We start from the raw sequence: 17894 nt of genomic DNA, 5'->3' as shown, positions 1-17894 counted from the left end.
GCCACTCTGTTTTTCAGCTCCATGGGAAAAAACAACATATCAGAGCACTATTGATTGACAGAGTAATGTTGCAGCATGAGGTAAATAGCTTTTTAAAATCAAGATACCTTTTGTGGAGAGGGGCATGCCTTGCATGCAGCTTGTGAGACCTCAGTTCACCAGCTAGGGATTCAACCTGAGCCACAGCAGTAAAAACCTGGAATCCTAACCACTAGGCCACCAAGGAACTCACCATGATGACTTTTTTAAAATGACGGTTTTTCAGATACATATTTAATTATTGGTGTTATGTCATAATTAAATGAACTTTTATTAAAAACTTTGAGATTTGATTTACACTGGTCTCTTTTTTAGCTGCGAACACTAACTGTTGAGGGTTGCGAATACAAAAAGATACATCAAGATATGATTAGAGATCTTCTTCGTTTATCTACAAGTTCATACAGTCAGGTAAGGCTAGTCCAAACACTCTGGACGTGTCCCCCTCTTACCCATTTTGTAACACTCAGTCTAAAGTATCCCCATTTTGAGAAAGGGATAGTTAGGGAGTTTGGGAATGTCACGTACACACTGCTGTATTTAAAATGGATAACCAACAAGGACCTACTGTAAAACACATGGAACTCTGCTCAGTGTTACGTGGCAGAATGGATACATGTACATGTATGGCTGAGTGCCTTTGCTGTCTACCTAAAACTGTCACAACACTGTTAATCAGCTATACTCTGATATAGAATAAAAAATTAAAAAAAAATTAAGTATCCCCATTTTAACAAAGAGATTTAAATAATTTATCAGCATCAAAAGTTTATGTTTTAAATTACAAATATATGCAAATTAGTTTTGCTTCTCTTTTTAAAATAACATTTACTTTTGCTGTTTATAATTGCTTCTCAAAATTTTTTTTTGAAAAATATAACTAAAGTAGATAATGCTAATGTAGCTAGTATAATGTTGATACCACTTAAATCGTATTATGAATACCAGCCTTTGAAGGCCATATAATTCTTCTGTGGCATTATGCTTAAGTTTAGGAAGCTGATGCCATGTGAATTGTGGGGTGCACCCTTTTAGGTAGCATAGGACCAAAAATTCATAAGAGATTTATAAATAGCCAGTGAGTCTGTAAATTAGGAAACCAGTCTAACCCAGAGATTTTGCCTGAAGTATTATTTTTAAAAGTTTGAAAAATGTACAGTATATTGCTTTTTACCATAATGAGCTTGTTGTTCATTATTGTTTCGTTCATGGGTTGTGAATTTATACTGAATCTTGTGTTTGGGTTCAAAATATGTGGCCTATACCTAAGGTTTGCATTAAAAAGTTTAAGTTGTTTTGTGTTTTGGAAAGTCTTTGATTTTCGTTCTGTAGACACAAAAGACAGTCTGACTTTTCTCATTAAGAATACCTCAGAATGAAAAGTTTAATAGTCTGCTGATTATGTTACTGAACAAATGCATATCGGTTCCATTCAGTCTCTCTTTTACCAAAAATGATTGAACAAATGTAACTTAAACTTTCGATGTAGTTGGTGGTAGTTTGCTTTCCTTCTGATAAAAAGATTACTATTTATTCATTTTTGTTATGTGCTTTGGTATATTTTTCTGTTATTACGACAGCATGTAAATTACTACTGCTTTGTTTTAATCATTCATATGGAATTTTTTTTGTAGTTTTTCTCCTGTTTAATAAACATCTATTCATAATTGTTTCTTTAGGTCAGAAATAAGGCCCAGCAAACATTTTTTGCTGCCTTGGGAGCATATAACTTCTGTTGCAGAGATATCATTCCCTTGGTTTTGGGGTTCTTACGACCTGATAGACAAGATGTCACTCAACAGCAGTTCAAGGTACAGTGTTTTTGTTTTTACTACAAAATTTTTCAACTGTGGAGAAAAATTGAAAGAATTTCATAGTAATGGAATTGCTGACCCCCAAGGCAGGTATCTAATTCAAGAGGGTTATAGACAGTCTAACTCATTGGGTGGTATGTTGTTGAGAGCAGTTTAAATGGACAAAATCAGACAGGTCAAGTAAGATTAAAATTGGAAATTGTGAAGTCAGTAAAATTGAAGTTATAGTGACCTTATAAGAACTATAAAGAGGATTAGAGTCCAAGGTGGTTAAGAAGCTAGATTGGAATTGTGAATGTTCAGGAAATAAAATGATTTGATCCTAATAGCTCTTTTTTATTAAAATGCATGCATACTTAGTCACTCAGTCATGTCTGACTCTTAATCCGCTAGGCTCCTCTGCCCATGGGATTTCTCAGGCAAGAATATTTAGAGTGGGTTGCCATTTCCTCCTCAAGGGAATCTTCCCAACCCAGGATTTGAACCTGCATCTCCTGTGTATGTTGCATTGCAGGCAGTCTTTGCTCGCTGAGCCTTTGAGGATGTCCTCAGTAAAATAGGGTACCTTAAAAAGAGGTATCTACTGTCATCAGAATCATTTTGATTAATTGAACTCCTATTTGTTGTTGTTCAGTCACTCAGTTGTGTCTGACTGTGACCCCACAAACTACAGACAGGCTTCCCTGTCCGTCACCATCTCCCAGAGCTTCTCACTCTCATGTCCTTTGAGTCAGTGATGCCATCCAACCATCTTGTCCTCTGTCATCCCCGTCTTCTGTCTTCCATCTTTCCCAGCATCAGGATCTCTTCTAATGAATCGGGTCTGTGCATCAGGTGGCCAAATTATTGGAGCTTCAGCTTCAGCATCAGCCCTTCCAATGAATATTTAAGATTGATTTCCTTTAGAATTGACTGCCTTAATCTCCTTGCAGTCCAAGGAACTCTCAAGAGTCTTCTCCAACACCACAGTTCAAAAGCATCAATTCTTTGGCACTCAGTCTTCTTTATGCTCCAACTCTCAGATCCATACATCACGACTGGAAAAACACTAGCTTTGATTATACAGACCTTATTAGTATTAATAAAAAGTATGCAGTATAATGAAGTAACCTAATTTTTATATAATTAGGGAGATACTCGGCAACCAGATTTAACTACTATTTTTTTAAGTACTCCAGACATTATACCCTGAAATGCAAAGAGTGGCAGATTTCACAGCCTTTATAAATGTAGTAGCAGAGAATTAGAATGGAAGTTAATATCCTTAAAAACAAATCTTACATTTCTGTACTAATAGCCATTCTTTGAGCTAACCATCTGTTAAATGACTTCGAGAAAATATTACTGGATTGCACTTAAGTGTCAAGTTCAGATCTCTATAAAAGTAACATGTTAAATGTGTGGACCTGTTTTACTAACCAATACCAAGCATTTAAATAATCAATGTTGAGTAGATTTGAAAACAACATGTAGGATTGTTGGCTACAACCAAACAGTGCCTTAGTTCTCATCTTCATTTTATCCTGCAGGGCGCCTTGTATTGTCTCCTTGGAAATCACAGTGGTGTATGCTTGGCAAACCTTCATGATTGGGACTGTATTGTACAGACTTGGCCAGCAATTGTTTCTTCTGGACTTAGCCAAGCAATGTCCCTGGAAAAGCCATCAATAGTGAGGCTGTTTGATGATCTTGCAGAAAAGATTCATCGGCAATATGAAACAATTGGCTTGGACTTCACAGTAAGCAAAATCATTTTTTAAATTCAGACGTTAGTGCAAACACTGCTTTGTTAAAATGCTCTGATTTTTCTTGTCTTTTTTTCAGTAATCATTTTCTTGACATTTGATTCTTTTTTTGTTTTAAAGCATTTGTTTTCTCTTTCCTTTTACTGCTTTAGTGATCATTACTGTAAATGGCAGGGAGAAGTAGAAAGTCGAAGCATGGCCAGGAGAGAACTGGGTGGTTTTCTACCAAGAGGCCACAAAGTATATTACATTGTTAGCATTTGCCATTGTTCCCTGTATGTCTGTGGTCTCATTTTTCTGAGAGTTGGTTCTATTTTAGGTGGTCAGTTTTACTAGTCAAAGTCATAGAAGATTGACTACAGGGTTCATAATTTATAGTGAAGATTAAAATCGGATGATTTGAAAAATGAAAAAGTAAGTATCAGGTTCAGTAGAGCTAAAGATGAGGATGCAGAGCAGATTATCATCTAAAAATTTTCAAATGCCTATTTACACACCCAGTAGAATTGGGGATGGGTGAGAGATGTGAGTACAGTTGAATCCCCCTCTTTTCTGAAGTTATTTTGTTTTACATCTATCCTCAGTTTTAAAAACCACTGCTTTAAATGTATACCATTTTTGTAAAATATACTCTTACTATTTGTAACTGTCAGATTATACTTTCTTTAAAAAAATTTTTTTTAAACTTGAGATGTAATTCACATACAAAAACCTTTTTAACAAAACAGTTGTGTGCTTATAATCACAATAGTCTATTCACAGGGTTGTATAACCATCAGTACTCTAATTCTGGAACATTATAATTACTCAAAGAAACCTTATACCCAATAATAGTTGCTTCCCATTTCCCCATACCCGAAGACCCTGGAAACTACTGACTTGCTCTTTTTCTCTGTTAATTTGCCTATTATGGACATTACATATAAATGCAATTATACAATTTGTGGCCAATTATATCTGGCTTCTGTCACTTAGCATAATGTTGTTAAGATTTATCCACGGTATGTCCATACTTCATTTTCTTCCTGGCTTTTCTTTTTAATAAGATTCCAAAGTCATGTGTTGGAATAGCAGAATTACTTCAACAATCAAAAAACCCCTCTATCAACCGCACAATGCTTAGCTCAGAAGAAATTAAAGAAGGACTTAAACGCCAACAAGGGAGGAATGTTGATGCCCTAAGGTAATTATTAATGCCTGCTTATCCAGACGTGTAACATTATAGACAGTAGGTTTTAAATATCTCTCAAATAGAGATGCACTATAACTACCTAATGAGATTTACACATTGATACTGAAGAGATACCAAAATGTTAAGAGGTAGTTATTGTGAAGATCTGTTTGTCACTTTTAGCTATGGAGATAGAAAAACACCATCTTAAAATAATCATGTTGTATGTTTTTTTCAGCATGAATTGATTTTTCTTTTAGTATACATATTCCACTCATTAAATCTTAAATTTAAGTTCAATATATTTATCTCATCATAGCTCTTATAGTAGTAACCTTTTGATCAAATTTATACGAATTTGTTATCACGATATTAGTAAATTGCTTTTAGATTTTTGGAACCAAAGTACTTCAGCAGTAACACTCAAGCAGGAGCTTTCCCAACTTTATTTTCTTTGCCTTATAAATGTACTCATTAATTTTTTCCCCAGCATTTCTATATAAATAATAAACTTTATAGTCTACCTCATGTATACCTGGGTGTTGTGTAGGTAGACCACTCCTGATTACCACTCACAGATTTCCTTTTGAATGCCCACCCAGGAACAGTTCAATTGCTTGGTATACCAGCGCTATTTTTTTTCTCTCTCTCTACTTTTTCTCTCTTTTCTTATTTTCTTTTCGGTGTCACCCGTCTGCTTACTTCACTCTGGCTTGTTTTTCATCATACCCTTTATAGTCTGGTAATGAGGATGGTGAATTTGGCAGGAATTTGAATTACATTACATTTTTGATATTCATCTGAGCATTGTATTAAAATAGTAGCTCACCTGAATTTTTTTTTTTTTTAAGGAACTATGAAAATTTGGTTAACACTTTGCTAGATGGTGTGGAGCAGAGAAATTTGTAAGTGCAAAAAGAAGTATTTTTTAAATTCCCAACACTTTTATCTTCAATGTTATAGGGGATTTCTACCCTGAAGACCATGAATGACTATCTGTGTGTTTTCTGATTTTTTTCCCACTCTCCCCTTTTCAGGCCCTGGAAATTTGAGCATATAGGCATTGGGCTTTTGTCTCTACTCTTGAGAGATGACAGAGTGTTGCCTCTTCGTGCCATACGTTTTTTTGTTGAGAATCTCAACCATGATGCAATTGTAGTTCGAAAGGTAGATATTTTATTTTCGCTATAATTTTGCATTTGAGAATTTTTACATGTTGAAGTATATTGATTTGAAATCTACCTCTCTTGGATCAGAGATGGTAATAATTCATCCAACAAATACATGAAGAGGTGTTCTCAGGTGCTGTGAATTTCAGCACTGGGGATATAGCAGGAAGCATGTTTATATCTTATTGGAAAGCCTGACTTTGAAAAATTAACCACAGGTATATTATAACATGTTACAGGAAGGAAAAGGTGTCTGAGGGATCCAGATTTTTGGTTTTACTTGAAAACTATCTGAGGTGGGTGACCTGGCCTGGCACACTGGGAAAAGATCCCTAGGAGGAAATGTCTAGGCTGAGATAGGAAGAATGAGCAGGAATTCGTTTAACAAAGAAAGGATACAGGTTGTTTAGGCAGAGCCTTGCATGGGTGAGGGTTCAACAGTAAGAACTGCAAACAACTCAGCCCAAATCAGAGTTAGCACTCACGTGACTGCTATCACGTGTCACATGTCACGTGGGTGAGGTATTTCTCTGCTTTTGAGAGAAACAAAACTCAGCTTCTGCTTTGGGTCAAGGTAGCAAACCTTTGAGAGATGTAAAATGTAACTTACCTGCTTCTTTTCTAGATGGCAATCTCAGCTGTTGCTGGTATTCTTAAGCAGCTAAAAAGAACCCACAAAAAACTGACCGTCAGTCCCTATGAAATCAGTAAGTATTACCAAATGTGATGAATAGTGCTTCTTAGTCAGACTTGGAAAGCTTCTTGAAATGTATAGATTACAGTTCTTGATCCAAATATTTTTCTGTACCAAGTATAGAAGTATAGGAGATTTTTTTTTCACTTAAAGATATTTGTTTGGCTGTGCCAGAGCTTAGTTGCAGCATGAAAGATCTTTGTTTTAGCATGCTAGCTGTTCAATTGCAGCATGCGAACTCTTAGTTATGTAGGATCGAGTTCCCTGACCAGGGATCGAACCCAGACTCCCTCCATTGGGAGTACAGAGTCTTAGCCACTGGACACCAGGGAAAGCCCCTCAGTTCAGTTCAGTTTAGTCGCTCAGTCATCTCCGACTCTTTGCGACCGCCAGGCCTCCTTGTCCATCACCAACTCCCGGAGTTCACTCAGATTCACGTCCATCGAGTCAGTGATGCCATCCAGCCATCTCATCCTCTGTCGTCGCCTTCTCCTCCTGCCCCTAATCCCTCCCAGCATCAGAGTCTTTTCCAATGAGTCAACTCTTCGCATGATGTGGCCAAAGTACTGGAGTTTCAGATTTAGCATCATTCCTTCCAGAGAAATCCCAGGGCTGAACTCCTTCAGAATGGACTGGTTGGATCTCCTTGCAGTCCAAGGGACTCTCAAGAGTCTCCTCCAACACCACAGTTCAAAAGCATCAATTCTTCGGCTCAGTTTTCTTTATAGTCCAACTCTCACATCCATACATGACCACAGGAAAAACCATAGCCTTGACTAGACGGACCTTAGTCAGCAAAGTAATGTCTCTGCTTTTGAATATTCTGTCTAGGTTGGTCATAACTTTTCTTCCAAGGAGTAAGCGTCTTTTAATTTCATGGCTGCAGTCACCATCTGCAGTGATTTTGGAGCCCCCCAAAATAAAATCTGACACTGTTTCCCCATCTATTTCCCATGAAGTGATGGGACTGGATGCCATGATCTTCGTTTTCTGAATGTTGAGCTTTAGGCCAACTTTTTCACTCTCGTCTTTCACTTTCATCAAGAGGCTTTTTAGCTCCTCTTCACTTTCTGCCATAAGGGTGGTGTCATCTGCATATCTGAGGTGATTGATATTTCTCCCGGCAATCTTGATTCCAGCTTGTGCTTCTTCCAGCCCAGTGTTTCTCATGATGTACTCTGCATATAAGTTAAATAAGCAGGGTGACTATATACAGCCTTGATGTACTCCTTTTCCTATTTGGAACCAGTCTGTTGTTCCATGTCCAGTTCTAACTGTTGCTTCCTGACCTGCATACAGATTTCTCAAGAGGCAGGTTAGGTGGTCTGGTATTCCCACCTCTTTCAGAATTTTCCACAGTTGATTGTGATCCACACAGTCAAAGGCTTTGGCATAGTCAATAAAGCAGAAATAGATGTTTTTCTGGAACTCTCTTGCTTTTTCCATGATCCAGCGGATGTTGGCAATTTGATCTCTGGTTCCTCTGCCTTTTCTAAAACCAGCTTGAACATCAGGAAGTTCACGGTTCACGTATTGCTGAAGCCTGGCTTGGAGAATTTTGAGCATTACTTTACTAGCATGCCTAGGAAGATTTTAATTCTAAGTGTGAAATAATATTATAAAGAGAAAACAGTTGATCTAGTAAAAACTAGTGATAACAATGTTTATAAAACAGATGGCTCTTTATGTCTTTATAATACATAAAATGTGTACCTTTTACACACTCTGGATACATGTTATCTACTTCTTATTTATCTCAGCAGCTAAGCAGTTGCACTAGTTATTTCTCAAATAGTATTTCAGAGACTTAAATACAATTACCATTAATTCATCAATAAATGTTTAGGGGCAAAGTTAATTTGATTTTGGAAGGAGAAATATTTTTTTGAGGCTGCACCTCATGCTTAGTTCTGGGATCTTAGTTCTGCAACCAGTAATTGAACCCAGGCCCTCGGCAGTGAGCATGCCAAATCCTAACCAAATTTATCATTTAACTATCAATTTTTTTTTAATCTCTGGTAACTCCTGAGATATTCAAACAGCTATCTTCAGTTTTCCTCCTTACCCCATTTTAGGAGGGGAGTTTAGCTATGTGCCACCATCTTTATTTCGGAACAGAGAGAGAGTGTGTGAAAGTGTACACATGGTGAAATGTAAAATTTGAAGGCATCTGGTTGAAGAATACATGGGAATTATTTGAGCTTTGTAATTAATTCAAGCCTAATTGAGTTAATCAAACCTAACAAAATTAATTTTTAAAATTTTGGTAAAAGGAATGAAGTATGGATCAAGCTTGATTTTTTTTTTTTTTTTCCTCCCTCAGATAACTATCCCAGCACTATTTAGTAGATGATAAGCCTATTTTTCCTCTTCTGATTTGAAATGCTTCATATGTACGTGGTTTTTTGCTTGAGTGAATTTTCATAGAGTCTTGTTATGAAGATAAAGTCACACTAGCACTATGGATTGGTTATTGAGAATAATTATTGCACAGTTAGTCTGAAGTTCATCAAGTGTAATTGTCTTTTCCTTAGGTGGATATCCTAAACCCACCCAGATTGTTGCTGGTGATAGGCCTGATAACCACTGGTTGCATTATGATAGCAAAAGCATACCAAGAACTAAAAAAGAATGGGAGTCAAGTTGCTTTGTGGAAAAAACTCACTGGGGATACTACACCTGGCCACAGTAAGTTGCAGCTTGCCACGCACCTTATTACCGAACAGCTTATCTTCAATAACAATTGTTTTGTCATCTGGATTTCTGGGACGTTCTGAGGCAGTTGAAGCATAGGCACTCTGTCACCAAAGATACACAATCTCTAGCTTTTCCGCTCTTCTTCTTTTCTTTGTTCTTGCCAGTCAATGCTGTGCCTCATCCTGCCTCTATTCTTGTTTTTCTTCTGAAACCCTTAGACTTTCTTAGTCCTACTGTTACACTCCTAAAGAGTTTGTTAATAGTTGCTCTGAATTATATTCCTGCCTATTAAAAAAAAAATACTACACCTGTCTAAACCATCCCCAAGAAATACTTCTTTGTCTTTTATTGACCTAGTAATTTGTGTCATTAGGATGCATGACCTGATAGATTTTTTTTTGTATTTTATTTATTTATTTTTAAATTTATTTTAATTGGAGGCTAATTACTTTACAATACTGTAGTGGTTTTTGCCATACATTGACATGAATCAGCCATGGGTGTACATCTGTTCCCATCCTGAACCCCACTCCCACCTCCCTCCCCATCCCATCCCTCAGGGTCATCCCAGTGCACCAGTCCTGAGCACCCTGTCTCATGCATCAAACCTGGACTGGCGATCTGTTTCACATATGATAATATACATGTTTCAATGCTGTTCTCTCAAATCATCCCATCCTCGCCCTCTCCCACAGAGTCCAAAAGACTGTTCTTTATATCTGTGTCTATTGCTGTCTCACATATAGGGTCATTGTTACCATCTTTCTAAATTTCATATATATGTGTTAGTATACTGTATTGTATTTTTTCTTTCTGGCTTACTTCACTCTGTATAATAGGTTCCAATTCATCCATCTCATTAGAACTGATTCAAATGTATTCTTTTTAATGACTTGAGTAATATTCCATTGTGTATATGTACCACAACTTTCTTATCCATTCGTCTGCTGGTGTACATCTCATGCTTTTTATCCATGAAGCTCTAATGTTGTTTTCTATCTATGTATGTTACCAATACAAACTCTTACTGTGTAGGAATATGGTTGTTTATGCTGGTGTGGAAGAGCAACCTAAACTTGGCAGAAGCAGGGAGGATTTGACAGAGGTAAGCATCTAATTTCACCATTTGTGAACACACCTGGCTCACATGCATCTTGCTTTTGGCTATTGATTTATTAGAACTTAGTTCATGTTTTTCTCCCCCAAATTTGTGTCCTGCAGTGTGGTACAGGAAGTGCTGGCAAATGTATACCCCCTTTCTCCCCCTGCCCCAACCCACCTCCCTTCTCTGAGGACCAGCTGACACAAGGCTTATGTCTCTAAGTCACTCTCAAGTTACTGCCTAATTAGCACTCACTTAGGCACTGACTTTTAGTTTTTTATTGCATATAAATGGTGGATAATCAGTAAATAGTTTTTTATAGATTTAAGTTGGAACCTCTCAGTCTTCATAGAACTTCTTTATCATTTTGAAATATTTTAAATTTATGTCTTCCTCAGTTACATTTATGCTGTAGCTTCTGTTTTGTAATTCTGAACAAAGTTTACTTTTAACTTATGGTAGTTTATAAATATGGAAATAATTTTGAGTAAATTTTAATCCCTGAATGTTCTTTTTTTTTTTTTCAATTTTATAGGCAGAACAGATTATATTTGATCATTTTTCTGATCCTAAATTTGTCGAACAGTTAATTACCTTTCTATCTTTAGAAGACAGAAAAGGAAAAGATAAATTTAATCCTCGACGTTTTTGCCTCTTTAAGGTAACTGTTGTTTATATACCCTTTTCTTAAAGCTTAGTGGTTCTCAGTTTGTAGGTTTGTGAGTTCTAAAGTATTTGATCAAAGTTTGAGTTTAGTCATCTGTTACCTTTATTTAAAATTACTTTCAAAGTAATGCCTGTCATATTCATCTTGGCTTAAGGTTTAGGACTCAAAAAACCAGGTTTTTAAGTGTTTATCTCTAATATTTGTAATTAGCAGTAGAGATAAAATACCAAAACCCCCAAGACTGTATGCATTTCATGTTTGTTTGATTTTTCTTGAGGTATGTGTGATATTTGTAAGATCAGAAAGATTATTAAGTTTTATTTCATTGATTATATTTTAATGTGATATGGCAAATGACAAGTGGTTTTACCATTTTAACTTACATACATTGTTAAAGTAGTTAAGTTCTAAGGTGAGAATATGGATTATTTTAAGCACAGTAGTAATATAGTAAACAAATATGAGCATGTTATAATGGAGATGTAGTCATTTGAGTACTGAAGAACTTTTTCTTTATTTGCATAGGGTATATTCAGAAATTTTGATGATGCCTTCCTGCCAGTTCTGAAGCCCCATTTAGAACGTTTGGTTGCAGATTCACATGAGAGCACCCAGCGATGTGTTGCAGAAATTATAGCTGGCTTAATCAGAGGCTCTAAGCATTGGACATTTGAGAAGGTGATATAATTTGTAGAGCACATTTCTTAAAGTTGCATTGTCCATTTCTGTAGCAGTTCCCAACGCATTGGGTATTAACACCTGGATCAGTCCCCTCAGCCTCCTCTGCCCCTCTGCCCATGTTCAAGTGCCACCTTGGGGCCAGCAGTCCTCCTGAGGGAGGGAGGCGGCAGGTGTCTGATGGGGGTGGTGGTGGGAACAGCCGTGGGGCGGCCAGCGGTCCTGTGTGCTTATCTCATCTCCATGGGGTCAGCCTGTGATGCCCGTGCCCTCCAAAATGGACAACAGGTTATGTGTTTATCAAAACATTTTTACTGCTGAACCGAGGAGACACGCATCTTTTTAAAAAAAATGATATTAGCACCTAAGAGAGTAAATGTTTGACTCCATATTGCTTTTCTTCCCTGATAGCTCAGTTCGTAAAGAATCTGCCTGCAATGCGGGAGACCTGGGTTTGATCCCTGGGTTGGGAAGATCCCCTGGAGAAGGGAATGGTTACCCACTCCAGTATTCTGGCCTGGAGAATTCCATGAACTGTATAGTCCCAAGTGGTTGCAAAGAGTCAGACATGACTGAGCGACTTTCACTTTTGACTCTCTATTGCTTTAGAGTATAGGTCACAAAGTCGTGTTCTGTAGGTGGCACTGAATATCTTTTAAAATCTGAATTATTTTCCATCCAGGTATGTCATGCAAAAAGAACTTTAGTTTCTCTTGAAAAATAGGAAGCTCCTGGAATCCTGGTCCCATGTTGCTGCACTGCATCAGTTGCCTGGGCCTGGGCATGAGCTTCTCCCTTCATGAGGCGCTCTCTAGCTTCTCCTTAAATCTTTTCTCTTAGCCTCTGTGCTACTTTACTCATTTGGTCTTGTAGATGGTTTTGAATTTGACAGCCTTGTTTTGAGTATCCCTCTTTTGAATTGTAAGATTAAGTTTTACATATCCACCTCAAGGTTAGTTTCTTTCTTATCAAAATGCATTAGACTGAAAATAACCTGGTAAAATGTTCAGAATGCCTGAAAACATTCATACTTAATTACACATAGGGGGATTATGAACACTTTTTAATATATTAATATATTATTTTATACTTACTTAAATCATGTATTAAAAGAATTGGTTAGTTTGTAACATTGCTGTTTTCCTGGCATATCATGAAACGGTTTTATGTAAACTTGTTAGTATGTAGCCTTGTCATCCTTTCTCTATCATTTTTGAGTTACCTCAATCCCAGAATACAGCTCCTTTCCTTTTGAGTTGTTTAGAATATAGCTTGTTTTTCTTTTTATTCAGCGTCTAATGTTAAACCGGAAAATGGATCCCCAGCCATCTCTCCCCATTTGTCTTCACCTGGGTCCTTTTGACTACAGTAGGGTCCAGGGACCTGTAGCTTGAGCATCACTTGGGAGTTTATTAGAAAAGAAGGATCTCAAGACCCATCCTGATCTGATGAATCAGAATCTACATTTTGTCAAGGAGATTTGTGCTCTCACTCAACTATGAGAAGCAGTTCAGTGTTTAGACCCATATATTCACTGCCTGTGTAACTGGAACACATTTTTAAATGCTATTTATAATAATCCAAAACTTGGAATATAAAGATGATACTTTCAGGTAATACTGAACTGTATTGAAATGTCATTGGTTCCTGTATTAGGATTCAATCCTGTGACTGTAAGCATGTAAAATACAGAGATGGTTGAGGTTTTGTTTTAGCTCAGTATACTATGTTATTCAGACATTTGAATAGATAACTTCTCAATAGTAGGAGAGATTTTGTAGGGAACTATATAAGTTGTCTCCTCTTTTCTGATTTTTTTTTTGTGTGTGTGGGGGAAAGTGGGGAGGAAGTTGCCATATTACCTGGCCATGTTTTCATGTATCATGATACCTTCTTCGATTCTTTGGGTCTTTTAAGAAATAAAGGGAAGATCAGTTTGTATATTTGTATGTGTGGGTTTGCAGGAACAGATAGTTGAAGGAAAGTGTTCTGAGTATTGTTAACGTCTATATTTTATTTGAGTAGGTGGAGAAGCTTTGGGAACTTCTGTGTCCTCTACTTCGAACAGCATTGTCCAACATTACAGTAGAAACTTACAACGACTGGGGAACTTGTATAGCAACATCCTGTGTAAGTTTTCCTCTCCATTTTTGTGTCTCACTAATGATCTATTCAAACTGTTTCATACCCTATCTCAAAATGTGTAAAATCTCCTATTTCTTGATCCTGAAATTTTGTCCTCTTACATAACTGGAGAGATGGTACTGTTTAGCCTTTTAAACAAGCCTTGAGTGATAACTCTTAAGTGATAATTATACCTTCTCTGCCATGGTAATTGCATTTTTAGATTAAATGACAAGCCAAATCATATACCTAGAAGTGTCACTTATATATAGTAAAAGCCAGATGGTACAAGGTTATAGGTGTCATTTTTGACACCAGAAACGTGCAGAGCAGTTATACTTTGATTTAAAACAGTCTGATTAGCTGACAGTTTTCTCACTGTTGCTCTTCCTAACGTCAGCTACATTTGGATTTGATTCACCCATAAGTTTTGATTTTCTTCCTCGAGACTTAGGTTTGGTTATATTTCTAAAGTAAGGATGTCTGATTTATTTGCAGAATTATATGGCCCCTGTTTTAATTGCTACTTTATGTTTTCAACACAGGAAAGCAGAGATCCCCGGAAACTTCACTGGCTTTTTGAACTGCTGTTGGAATCACCACTGAGTGGTGAAGGAGGATCCTTTGTAGATGCATGGTAAATAAGAAGGAAACTGAGGAGGTTAACAAAAGATAACATCTTTGGTTCTTGATGTAAAAGTGGAAGTGAAGCTCTACACCTCTAACAGCTACATATCGTAACCCCGTTCTTCTGGGAGATGACCATAGTCCGTTTACATACAACCTATGATGCTAAGTAGAGTTATTTCTCACTTGAGAACAAGTAGGTGAAATGAAGGCAACCTGAGCAGTTCAAACATAAAGTAGGTCCGGCCTACTCTACTGTTAACATCTTTTCGATCAGGACTGGTTTTTTGTACCATTATGATATTACTAACTTCCTTATCACATGATCTAATTTTTTATGCTTTCCTATTAGGAAAGAAGATAGTAATCCTTTTAAGGAAAAATATACTTGGGCATAAGGAGCTGTAAAACAAATTACTGAACAATAGAAGGAAATCTAGATAATCCTGTTAATAAGAAAAATCATTTATTATTAATATTAATTAGTAAGGAAACTTCAAATGGTTAGAGATTAATTCAGTGAATTTTTTTTTTCCAGTGAGTATTCTAAAGTCTATTTCTTTTGTCTGTATAGTAGTGGAGAAGAAATGGGATACAGAGAAAATTATGTAGAAAAAAATAATAAAATCTTCCTAAAGATGCTGTCCTAAACTGTCAGCTTGAAAATGAAACAATTTTAGGTAGAATACAGACTGTCAATATGTAAAGGCAGAACTTCCCTTGTGTTTGAACCTGAACTTCCACTGAAGGGGCATGGGTCTGATCCCTGGCTGGGGAACTGAAATCCCACATGCCACAGAGTTGGGGAGTGGGGGACAGGTAAAGGTGGAGAGGGACACTAACCCATCTCTCATTTGTTTTGATATTTAGTCGACTCTATGTCCTCCAAGGCGGCCTTGCCCAGCAAGAGTGGAGAGTGCCTGAGTTATTGCATAGACTACTGAAGTATTTGGAGCCCAAACTCACCCAGGTTTACAAAAATGTCAGGGAAAGAATAGGGAGGTGGGTATTATTTTCCCTGTGGTATGGTATACCTCTTGAGTTCTTTTTATTAAATTGCAGTGTCAAATAATACATACTGTTTATGTTACTGTTGAGTTTTGTGATATACTTCTCTTCAGATTTGGTTTTATATTGTATTGTGGGACCTTAGATGAGAGGCTTTGAATGAAAGGAAACCACAGTTCGATTCCTGGGTTGGAACAATCCCCTGGGAAGGGAATGGCAATCCACTTCAGTATTCTTGCTTGGAGAATTCCACGGACAGAGGAGCCTGTGGGCTACAGTCCTTGGGATCCCAAAGAGTCCGACTTGACTGAGCAACTACACTTGCACTTTCTGAATGTAAAATAGAATGGTATTATGCTCACAAGCAAGTGGGGAGTGGTTGCCACACTGCAGTTTTTAATACCTCAGAGTTGTAGGCACAGGCACAAGTTGTAGGCACAAGTCCCTCGCCAGGAATTGTCCTGGGCAAATTTACTTTGGTTGGGTCATACTTTTGAACCTTAGTTTTATCCATAATGTGGGATCTATTCTTACTATATGTATTTTATTTTACAGTGTGCTGACCTATATATTCATGATAGATGTTTCTTTGCCAAACACTGCACCAACAGCATCACCTCGTGTCCCTGAGTTTACTGCTCGAATTCTAGAGAAGTTGAAACCCCTCATGGAAGTAGATGAGGAAATTCAGAACCATGTTATGGAAGAAAATGGAATTGGTGAAGAAGATGAACGAACCCAGGGCATTAAACTCTTAAAAACTAGTGAGTGGCTCAAATTAGTAGAAACTCCCTTTAAAAACACTTTAGATTATCCTATTGACTTTTTTCTCTTTTTTAAAATTATGGTAAAATGTACATAATATAAAATTTACAGTTGAGTGGCATCAAATACTTTACATTATTGTACAGCCATCACTTTCACCCATCTTTGTACTCTTTATATCTTGCAAAACTGAAGCTCTGTACCCATTAAAAAATAGCTCCTCATTCTCCCCTCCCTCGGCCTCTGACAACCCTCAGTCTCCTTTCTGTCTCTATAATATGCCTCTTCTAGGGATCTCATGTAGGGAGAATCATAAAATATTTCTCCTTTTATGTCTGGCTTTTTTCACTTTGTGTAATGTTTTCAGTGTTTTTCTCTTCATGGACTTTTAGGTTGTTTATGCCTTTTGGCTATTATGAATAGTATTTCTATGGATGTTAATGTAAAGTTACATTTGAGTCTCTGCTTTCAAGTCTTTTGGGTATTGAAAGCAGAATTGCTGTACCATAGGGTAATTCTATGTTTAATTTTTTGAGGAGCCACCAAGGTATTTTCCACAGTGGCCTCACCATTTGATATTGCAACCAGCAGTGTAGAAAGATTTCAGCTTTTCCACATTTTGGCCAACACTTGTGTTCTGTTTTTATGACCATGGCTCTCCCAGTAGGTGTGAAGAAGGTATCTTGTTTTGATTTGCATTTCCCTCATTTTTCATTTTTGTTTCTTTTCATTTCCATTTTTGTTTCTTCGTTGGAGAAATGTCAAGTTCTTTGCCCAGTTCTGAATTAGATTGTTTTGTTGGTTTTGAGTTGTAGATCTTTACTATGAGTGTAAACAACTAATTTATCATTTTTGCTATGTTAGGATGTTTGAAGGCTGGTTTTCATTTGTACTTCATGTGGTTGTTTGTCGATAAATAGTTATCAATAGTTAGCTGATTGGTTCTTTTGAAAGTGATTTCAGTTCCCTGGATTGGTTGATAACCTTTGTTAAGGATCCTATCACACTGCTGATCAAATCTGTGAAGTAACACAGATGATCTCTTTCTTTACATTGAAGAGCTCTCAGAGTGGTAGTCTGGGTTGCACTATATCATAGAATTATTCTACCTTACATAGTCTCTTAACTCAGTAGCGAAGACTGACTCTTTGTTTTTGTTTCCATAAGTTTTGAAATGGCTGATGGCAAGTGCAGGAAGATCATTCTCTACAGCAGTCGCAGAACAACTTCAGCTTCTGCCTTTGTTCTTTAAGGTAAGTGTATGTCTGAAATTAAAGCTGCATCACCTTTTGACCTTCAAAAGGAATTATTATCAGATGGTTGATAAGTTTTCAGGCTGTATGATTTGTGTACATCTCTAAAAAAAATCATCACAGGAAAATCATTAGGTGATCGGTTCAGTCGCTCGGGCATTTCCAACTCTTTGTGACCCCCTGAACCGCAGCACGCCAGGCCTTGCTGTCCATCACCAACTCCCGGAGTCCACCTAAACCCATGTCCATTGAGTTGGCAATGCCATCTAACTATCTCATCCTCTGTTGTCCCCTTCTCCTCCTGCCCTCAATCTTTCCCAGCATCAGGGTCTTTTCAAATG

General features: G+C 37.2%; 1 protein-coding gene across 1 annotated transcript in view; it reads left to right on the top strand.

Annotated features, from left to right (window-relative positions):
* The window catches only part of PSME4 (proteasome activator subunit 4), a 96151-nt gene that overhangs the window by 62243 nt on the left and 16014 nt on the right, over positions 1-17894 (top strand). The window contains exons 25-41 of the mRNA XM_040224830.1: positions 18-80; positions 355-450; positions 1719-1850; positions 3383-3592; positions 4645-4781; positions 5621-5674; positions 5807-5936; positions 6564-6645; positions 9167-9320; positions 10365-10434; positions 10967-11092; positions 11624-11776; positions 13802-13906; positions 14446-14537; positions 15398-15529; positions 16091-16299; positions 17468-17553. Coding sequence (XP_040080764.1) covers positions 18-80; positions 355-450; positions 1719-1850; positions 3383-3592; positions 4645-4781; positions 5621-5674; positions 5807-5936; positions 6564-6645; positions 9167-9320; positions 10365-10434; positions 10967-11092; positions 11624-11776; positions 13802-13906; positions 14446-14537; positions 15398-15529; positions 16091-16299; positions 17468-17553 — 2031 coding nt within the window. The remainder of the gene's footprint in view (positions 1-17; positions 81-354; positions 451-1718; positions 1851-3382; positions 3593-4644; positions 4782-5620; positions 5675-5806; positions 5937-6563; positions 6646-9166; positions 9321-10364; positions 10435-10966; positions 11093-11623; positions 11777-13801; positions 13907-14445; positions 14538-15397; positions 15530-16090; positions 16300-17467; positions 17554-17894) is intronic.

Source organism: Oryx dammah, unplaced genomic scaffold, assembly GCF_014754425.2.
Source record: "Oryx dammah isolate SB20612 unplaced genomic scaffold, SCBI_Odam_1.1 HiC_scaffold_25, whole genome shotgun sequence".
NCBI lineage: Eukaryota > Metazoa > Chordata > Mammalia > Artiodactyla > Bovidae > Oryx > Oryx dammah.
This window is presented reverse-complemented; position numbering and strand designations above follow the sequence as displayed.